Source organism: Alosa alosa, chromosome 8 (assembly GCF_017589495.1).
Source record: "Alosa alosa isolate M-15738 ecotype Scorff River chromosome 8, AALO_Geno_1.1, whole genome shotgun sequence".
Classification (NCBI taxonomy): domain Eukaryota; kingdom Metazoa; phylum Chordata; class Actinopteri; order Clupeiformes; family Clupeidae; genus Alosa; species Alosa alosa.
The window spans coordinates 19,049,504-19,059,503 of NC_063196.1; the positions used below are offsets into that span (position 1 = coordinate 19,049,504).

The following is a 10,000-nucleotide window of genomic DNA, read 5'->3' on the forward strand; positions in this document are numbered from 1 at the left end:
GGGGACTTCCACTAGAGCCAGGATTTAGTTTGAGAGCCCAATTTGGAGAGCCTCACCCCCAGAAGTTTTCAGGGCGGGGGTGGGGTATCTGTTAATTTCATCTCGATTAGCAGACGCTTATATGACACCACTTCTCGGCCAGTGCTGGTCATCCCTTGTTGTAGGGGAAATCATGTCTTCTCCAGTGTGACGGTTCAATCTGATACACTGACCCCACGGGGCATCAACAAAGACTTGCCTGTCATGAGTCGATCCGTCATTAAGCCAAGACCAAGAGATGGCTGTCCGCCACTACGCGGGTCAGAAGTCATTATCACTCGGAGGGTCAGACGGACTGCACATGATCAGATGGGGCGTTGATGAGGTTTTCGGAGTCCAATTGTCTGGTGGCGTTTTGTCACATCTGCTAGCCGTCAGCTAAACTTGCCACTGAACTTGATTAAGGCTACAGGCAAGTTGGACATCAGACATAAACCCTAAACTGGGCCATTTGTAACCCTCTAGCCTTTAAAGAGCTCCCAGCTCAGATGGAGAGGTGGTTAGCAGATAGTCATCCTGTTGGCTATAACTGGATACTGGGGGCCGAGAACTTCATGTGGAATCTCGACTGAAAAGGAAGCCAAAAACATCTCCATAAATGTGTAATTGTTTCCCGTGTTTCCACTGTGGATTTGTCATTACTTTTGTGTTTTCATCATTTTTTAATGTCTTGTCTGTGGTGTCTTTGGTGTTTTGTTTATTTCAACATAGCGCCACTTGCTTGGTGAAGCCTTGTATAAATCAATCTGTAATGTAAGTGACAACAAGAAGCACACACTCAAACACACACTGCCTCATGAAACTACCTACTGTAACCTCTGACATACGCATTCAAACTTGTGTGGCGAGCATGTGTCTTTCTTCTCGGTTTGAGCATGCTAGGTTTATACTAGAAACAGGTGTTTGTGGTTCTGTGAACATTTGGGGTGCTGTGTTTGAAGGCTGAATAGTAACCTGTCCAAGTAGAGTCTTTCTCACATCCGTTAAAAGCTTAAGTGGGCTTTGTGTTTGTGTGTGTGTGTGTGTGTGTGTGTGTGTGTGTGTGTGTGTGTGATTTGAAGAATGAGATCTGCACACCTTAACAACTTAACTAGTTCCCTGGTAGCATGCATGCACTGCTCTTGGTAGAGCTTAGATCGGGCCCAAAAAATCAAGCCTGTGCCCAAGCCCAACCTGGCCCGACACATTAACTGTAATTATGAGCCCGAGCCCGATTTAAACCCGACATTTTTTAAATATGTGGGCCATTATAGCTGACGTTCTCAACTACAATTCCGAGTTATTTAAGCTACAGAAATCTGTTTAGAATTATCTTAGTGAATAATGCAACGGACGAAGCATGCAAACTATGTAGTTTCTCTATTCAGAATGGAATGGATCGCAAATGAATCCCAATGAAGAAACGTAAAACACTTACAACGTAAAATTATGTCTCTGCAGCAAAACTCAACACATTTCTCTGTGAGGGCTTGCCTTACTCTCAGGGCTATGCTTGGAGAAGTGACAAAAGAGGACATTGAAGGCTGACTATCATTATTTCTGCCATGGCAGGCCTGCTTCATGTGTTTGTTCATCCCAAAGTCCCCGTTATTTTGCTGTCATAGCATGGTGTGCACTTAATGCACGCGACAAAGCCTAGCCTACCTGACAAATGCATACCTCCGACTTTCCTCCAAACTTGCTCAAAGTTATTTCTCCTGTTTTTATTTTTTTTCTTTACATCTTTAAGCTCCTGGTTGCACTCCGTGGCCCACTGGTTAGCACTCTGGACTTGTAACCGGAGGGTTGCCGGTTCGAGCCCCGACCAGTGGGGTCATGCTGAAGTGCCCTTGAGCAAGACACCTAACCCTCACTGCTCAGTCGAAGCCCGATGTAGCAGGCGAAGCTCCACTTTCTTGCCCGGGGATTTAGTGTGTGTGCTTCACCTCACTGTGTGTTTCACTCAGGTGCTGTTTGTGTTTCACTAATTCACAGATTGGGTTAAATGCAGAGACCAAATTTCCCTCACGGGATCAAAAAAGTATATATACTTATACTTATACTTATACTTAAGCTGCACAATGCAGCACAGCAGGCCCGGTGTGATGCGTGAGAGTGGAGGAGAAGCTGCGCATGATACGTGTTGCGCAGATGACATTACAAATGACATTTTAACTTTGTATAACTTTGTATAACTTTGTAAACATTTGTTACTTAGGCCTACTTTGCTAAATATATATTTTTAGCAAAGTATATATATATAAAAAAAAATATTATTTCTGATTATGGCATAGCTTTAGCTCCCCATCCAAGTAGGCTAACACAAATGCTTTATCAAATTACCCCCGCCTGAGGATAGTGGATGAAATGGCTGGAAATAATTCGCCCTCACATGTGGGTAAAAGTTGGACTTCGGGCAGAATCTAAACTCTAGCTCTAGGTTGTTTAATTTGACTTCCCATTTGATTTGTCTATCTCTCTATCATTTTGTCTTTCCATTTCTCCTTCACTTTCTTTCCCTGTCTGTCTTTTCCTCCTTCTCTCTCTGTCTCTCTCTCTTTCTCTCTCTCTGTCTCTGCTCTGTTTTTCCCTTATTCTTTGACGTCCTCTCTGCTTGGATGTAGCTGTCTGCAGTGAGAGAGATTGCATTTCACCTGATTTCTCTCCTTTTAATGAAATATGCTCTTTTATTCCCTCTAGTGTAGTGTTTTGTGTGTGTGTGTGTCCACCGGTGCATCCTCCGGTGTGATATGCAGTGTCATATTTGCAGACTCGCTAGGGAATGTGGCGAGGTGCGAAAGGATCTTTTCATCACTTTTGTTGAAATCGGCTCCATGTTTACAGGTGCCACAGCTGAGGCCTCTTGCGCACACACACACACACACACACACACACACACACACACACACACACACACACACACACACAAACACGCATAACACACACACACACACACACACACACAAACACACGCACACACACACACAAAACACGCACGCACACACACACACACACACACGCACACACACACACACACACACACACACACACACACACAGGGGCGGAGTGGGGCACTAAAATCCACCGGGAAAATTCTGACGGCACTGGCCCACCGGCACAACCATCCATCCACCCCCCCCCCCAACACGCACACACATCAATTGCACAAACAAAATATATGTCAATTTAAAATACTAATAGGGTTAGGCTATTGGAGAAAGGAACTATGGATAGTGCTAATGCAGTACAACAAGCCAGTCAACCACAAACCAAGCACTTTCAATAAAAGGAACTAGATAAAAACAGATAAAAACAGCTTTGTAGGTGGATGGAAATTTCAAGCATCATGTACATGTATCTGGGTATCATAGCTCTCCAATAGTTGCCTGTATACATTTTAAAAAGGCCTAGCCTACAGACAATGCCAACCTAATAACACAGGTAATTAAATAATTGGAAAACCAGGCACTTTGAATGGGATTTGTAGAGAACGATTAAAGTAGGCCTATATGAAGCACATATAGACAGTTCCAACAGGTCCAACAACCCGACATGTCAGCCTGGGTGGCCCCTAATTAGTCATTGGGCTAAGGTCTGCATATCAGCATCAGACTGGCGCTGAACAGCTATCAATAACGCCAATGCTTGAAGGCCTCCGCTATGGGACTGTACGATATTTAGCGGGGGAGGGAGGGCCGGTCGCCAGACGATCACACACACACAAAAGGCAGCCAAACATCCCTCTAGAGCCCCAGACAGGCCCAGTAATGACTAGCTAACTGGAGTGGCGGTCTGGCAGTGCGGGATTTTGCTGGGCCACGTCCTTGCTGTCTTGAGTCCGTCTGCATTGATCACCACCAAGGCCGGCACGCCTGTCTGTCAGCCTGTCTGCTGCCTGCTGTGGAGGCTGTGAGCTCAGCCAGCCTCAGACTCATCAGCAGGGGGGTTAGCAAGATGCCACTACTCCACGGACGCTATCGAGCGGCACTGTAGTGGTAGCCTAAGGGTGGGCCTTCGCTTCGGGCCAGCAGTACTGCGGCTAATGAGGCTCTGACTGCTGTTCTGCGAAGATGGAACGCCAACGCACGGCCAGATCTGTTTCAGAGTCATGCGTCATCCGGCATTGCTTACAGCCTAGTGAGTCTTGTGATGCAGACAAGCTCTGGTCAAGTGTGGCCTCATTGATTTTAGAAGACCACATACACACACACACACACACACAAGTCATGCACAGAGTTCTCACTGGAGCTCCGCTAGCTCTGTGCGCATTAAAATTTCATTGGTGAAATGCATGTTGAATGGCAATTCATTGCTGACACCTTGCAAACACACACAGTGAGTTTTGGATTGCAGATTTCAAAGTGGAGGTACAGTAGTAGACAGATCAGTATCAGTCTGAGGGCGCTTTCATACCTATTTTGTTTTGAATCACAGGCTCAATCGATACAATTTTTCTCCATTGTCACTGGGTTCGTTTGTTTTCACATGGCAGCATTTAGATCGGAACATATGATATAACAAACCCATGTGAGATTAAATTGTTCCCTGATTGGTCACATTTGACATCTGAGGACACTGTCCAAAAGTCGCCTAACACTTAACAAATTTAACTTATTATAAGAGCTCTGTGAGTGTGTGTGTGTGTGTGTGTGTGTGTGTGTGTGTGTGTGTGTGTGTGTGTGTGTGTGTGTGTGTGTGTGTGTGTGTGTGTGTGTGTGTGTCCGAAGTCTCTAGGCTACTCTCCCACTCTCTCCCTTTCTCGCATGTAACACCGGTAAAATTAGACAATTCGCTTGAAATGACAAAACATAGGCTAGCTAGATCTCTACTCTGTTAAAAGTCGAATAAACTTGTAGCCTAGGCTATGTAATGTGTACAAAAATGTAAGTACATGCAGTTGTCCCGCTACACCAGCCTACTACGGAGTATTAAGACCACACTAGAAAACAACATTTTTTTTTTGCCGTGGAAAGATCAAGAAACTCAACATTATACTCAAAATTTCACCAAATACAGGCTACACACAGTCTGAGACTGACTGTCCGGATTCAGTGGCAGCTACATGATGTGTCAACTTTATTCTCGAAATTTAGTTTAATGTTGACACGTGAGATTAATGTCAACCTGATATTTCAATTTTATTCTCGAAATGTGTGGCCCTATAGTATAATATAATATAATAGTACCTGGCCCATTTGCTTTCTCACTGCAAACAAACTGCTCTGGAATTCGATTGAAAATGAGCCTAGACCACCTCCTCCAGGTGGTCTCTGTCCTTTTGATTTGTTCCGAATAAGAGTGCGATTGCTGCTTTCACATATACCCAATCGAACCGATCTTTGGGGGAAACGCTCCACGTTCCGATTCAGCGAGCCAGGTATAAAAGTGCCCTGACTCTCTCGCTCTCCTCTTTCTTCTTTCTCGCTCTCTGACTCATTCCTTTAATTTTTCATCCATTATAGTAATAACAATGCCCAGTTGAATGGCAGAATATTTCTCCCTCCTTCCCTTTCCCCCTCCCTCTCTTTCTCCCTCTCTCCCTTCTTTCTGAAGGTTTTATTGCCGTTCTTAAAGTTCACCATCCTCTGTTCATCTTTGCCTCTTTTAAGAGAACAAAGAGACCCCCTCTCTCTCTCTTTCTCTCTCTTTATCTCTCTCTCTCTCTCTTTCTCTCTTCCTCATTCTCCACTTAGCGTGTCACTGTTTTCATCACTATTCTTAGTACCCCTTGTAAAGGTTCTGGTGGTTTTCACTCCAGCATCTTGCTGAACCTCCTCAGTAAAGAGCTGATGTGAAACTTCTGGGCTGCGAGTGAGTCATAAGTCATGAGTCACCTCTGTCTAATGTCGTCTGCAGGTGCATTGATTGATGGCATAAGGGCAGCCTTTGTGACTTTTAAAAAAAAGTCATCACCCTGCAATTACCAAATAAAGGCCGTTAAGCTACCGTGCATCCCAGCCGCTAACAGCGACGCTTGACTCACCACCTCCGGAGCCTGTGGTGCTTAGAGAAAGGATGCCTGTCAAAGAAACTGGGAGGCGGTGTGTGAGTTTGTGTGTGTGTGGGGTGGGGGGTCAGAGACATCTCTAGCGCTTGGTACAATTTTAATTTGCAGCTCGGCAACAGACAGTCAGCCGGATCTTGGGGGAGCAGGCGGTGGCGGTGGCGCTGATATTGCATTCCCGTCTGGTCTCAGGTGTGATAAGTCGACACCGTCAGAGGTATAGCTGACAACATTGCAGCGGCTGTACGTTATGAGAACAAAGCCCCTGTCTGATCCAGCATGAGTTGGCCAGTTTATTGAGGCCCGGTCCGAGCCATACAGCTTCTGAATTCGGACCAATCCAAGACCAAAATGTAAACTTGTAGCATCATTACTCCAGTCTTTACTCCCACCTATAAGTTACACACGCAGGTCTTCATTTTAGTGTTTATCTTACCTATGTTATAACTATGTTATAACTCCTGTCTTGAGTTCATTTGCTCATGAAGTTTTCTAAGACCTGTTTACCAACCCAGCCTTAGTAACGAGACATAAAATAGTCTCTTGCAAGGCAGAATTGGTTGAGGAAGGAGACTTTTATATGACAAAGGGCTTACAGGCAGGCTACACAGGGACCACAACTGAAGCGCTCCGTTCACATAGGGCTGGTCTGGTCTGGAATGGACTGGTCTAATTTCTTTAACTTTGATTGTTGCAGCAGACGTTATGTGAATGGAATGCTTCAGTTACGTGCCCGGTGTGGTCTCCCTGTTACAATGGGTCTTGCCCTTAGGTTCCCTTTTCTTAAAGGCGCGGTCAGGTATTTCGCAGGAAGTCGCATTTGTTTGCGTTTTTGTTTTATATTTACATTTATTAGCTTAGATGTACATTATATTTTAACCAAGGACCCAAATGAAACACACCAGAGAAGCAGCTCTCCCCTACCTGAAGAAATTCCACAAGGTTTAATTTTTTGTTTTGGGGGGCAGGCTGCCCCCACTTTGTTTGCTTACAGTTTTCGGAGCCTCGACTGCCTACAGAGACCGAATTCTTTTGCAGTGTACTTACGCAATGGAAAGCTAGCAGTCATGAGGAGATGTTTGCTGAATGTGACAACAAATGTTATGGGCTTGAAATTGCGTGAAATCCCTTACTGTACCTTTAAGAGAAAAGCTTTGTTTTGTCCGTCCCATCCCAAAGTTTTTCACTCTGTTTTTTTTTTTTTTCCCGCACTCTTTCTTTCTTTCTCTGTGTTTTTGCAGTTTTCTTTCTCTGTTGTTTTATGCATTTTTCTTCTTCGATCCTTTTCACCGGCCGTCATTCACTTTCTGTTCATCAATCTCTCCACTGATGTCCGCCTCTCACATATTCTCTTTTCCTTCAATCCCTTTCTAGCTCTCTCATGTCAGATAAAAGCTCCTGTCTGTTATGTTTATGGTTCGCCTCTTCATGATGAGCGCATTAGTAAAATGAGACTGGAAAATGCTGCTGTTGTTTTTTGAAAGGAGTGAGTGCCAGTAGGATGCAAACATCCACATAATTAAGCCGTTCTAGAAACAAGTGAGGGGACCATTTGACACAACAACTCTACTTTGTGGTTAAACTCAGATGAACCGCACTAGAAAATGGGAAAAATGGACCAGTCTCCCCCAACCTATTCATCTATTTTTCTGTCTGATCATGTTACGTTATTGACGTCCCTCAGTGTCTTTTCTCTCTCTCTCTCTCTCTCTCTCTCTCTCTCTCTCTCTAACTCCATCCTCTGTCTAGTTTTCTTTTTCTTTCTCAACTTCATGTTTACCTGAGATTTATGACCACAGTACAGTATTCTATTGCCAAATGACAGAATTTCAAGAAAAAAATACATCTGTGCATGCGTAGAATATGTCAATATATGCGCTCCTGCTTCTTTCTTTGAAAATCGTGTTTAGAGAGAGAAAGACTGAAGATGGAGTATTGGTATGAATAATGCATTATTATGCTACCAAAATATGTAAAAAGTAAACTAAAGATTTCTGTATGCACACAACACTGTACAATGTTAATATATACTATCTCTATTTGCCCCTCTCTATCTCCCCCTGGTCAGATCTCCCTGTTGAAGCAGAGTCTGGAGATGCAGCTGTCCCAGTCGCAGACGTCGCTGCAGCAGCTGCGGGCCCAGTTTGACCAGGAGAGGGAGCACCTGAGCGCCCAGCTGCAGGAGTTGGAGGCCGAGCACCAGCGCAGGGAGACGCGGCTGCAGGACAGCCACTGCTGTGCCCTGCAGGGCCTGGAGGAGGCGCGCCAGAGTGAGCTCAAGGTACACGCGATACGGCCACACGCACACACACACACACACACACACACACACACACACACACACACACATACATACACATACATACATACATACACACACATACACATACACACATACACATATACATATACATACACATACACACACACACACACACACACACCCGCACGCACACACACACACACATACATACATACACACACACACACACACACACACACACACACACACACACACACAAAACCCACTTAAGCATTTAACGGAGGTGAGAAAGACTCCTGCTTTTAGAGTGAAGATGGCACCGGTGTCTGGGCGGCCATTTGCAGCCTCTTTAAAAGCCTGTTGCACACATTCTGGTCACATGCATTAATACACTCAAACACACTATATATATTTAGCATACTCATACCTCATTATTTTCTAATAGTACAGATGGGCTAGTATAGTGCCATATAAATAGTTTACATTCACCTGCTTTGCTGGGATATACTGTTGGTATTGATTGTCTTCAATTAAGCAATATAGCATGAGTGAGAGTGGGGTTGGTCATGGATATTCCCACGGGTGTTGTTCGGCCGTAGCCACGAGGCCGGAGGCTGAGTGGCGCAGGCAACAACAGCCGTGGGAATATCCATGACCAATCCCACGATCACGAGTGCTATATTGCTTTTATTCAACAATTCTACCACAAACTAAATAATCTGAAAACACCCCATTATTGTTCGACATCGTTCTTACGCATCAAAAAATAGTTCCCTTTTCAATAGACAGCGTCTTGGTTGCTAGGTAACCAACATTCCAGACCCCTCGTTACGGGTCTTTGTGGTTTACATGTCTTCTTGAAAGAAATGTTGAAATCACATTCATATCTAGGTTTGCTGCATGCATGTTACAAGGACACTGGGCCATGTCATGTAAGGGACATGGTACTGCAAAAAGCGGAAACATAGTCTACATTGCAGAACCACTCAACTTTATTAATGTATAGTGAATAAATGTTACACTACTGTGCACAGCCTGGCGTGACGATGCTAGCACGTTAGCAGCGTTAGCTAATTATGCTAACGTTTGTTATCTACAAGTCTCCTCCAAGTGACAATCATATTATACACAATGCTGGCAATGCTGAGAACAATTAGCATCCTCGTTTATCTTACTTACATTGAGTTGACTGTGTGGCTTAATCCACAGATGTGGTAAAGCACTGTTTCGTTATGGTTTGCTAAGGAGTAACCCATTGCTTGCAATAGTGGAGAGCTGGGTCTCAAATCTTAGCATTGTATCAATGGAGGATTTATTATTAGCTGTGCTGAGTCTGAGTTGAAATGTCCAGGGATATTCCAACTCATGGAACGTCTCTCGGCCAATCAGAAACAAATAAATAGTTCCATAGAACCCAATTGTTGTATAATATTCAATATTGCACTTACTGTGTAAACTCTGGCTCTAATATTTCCAATATGGTCTGACCGTGGAAGGAGGCCACTCCGCTGCTTACCCTCCAGTCTCCTGCATTCTCTGCTCTACCCCTCTCTCCTCTCTGCTCTACCCCTCTCTCCTCTCTGCTCTATCCCTCTCTCTGCTCTATATCTCTCTCCTCTCTGCTCTATCCCTCTCTCTGCTCTACCCCTCTCTCCTCTCTGCTCTATCCCTCTCTCTGCTCTCTGCTCTATCCCTCTCTCCTCTCTGCTCTACCC

General features: G+C 44.6%; 1 protein-coding gene across 1 annotated transcript in view; it reads left to right on the plus strand.

Annotated features, from left to right (window-relative positions):
- The window catches only part of fam184ab (family with sequence similarity 184 member Ab), a 132,419-nt gene that overhangs the window by 77,864 nt on the left and 44,555 nt on the right, over positions 1–10,000 (plus strand). Inside the window, exon 11 of the mRNA XM_048250057.1 lies at positions 8,091–8,303. Within this exon, the coding sequence (XP_048106014.1) occupies positions 8,091–8,303 (213 nt within the window). The remainder of the gene's footprint in view (positions 1–8,090; positions 8,304–10,000) is intronic.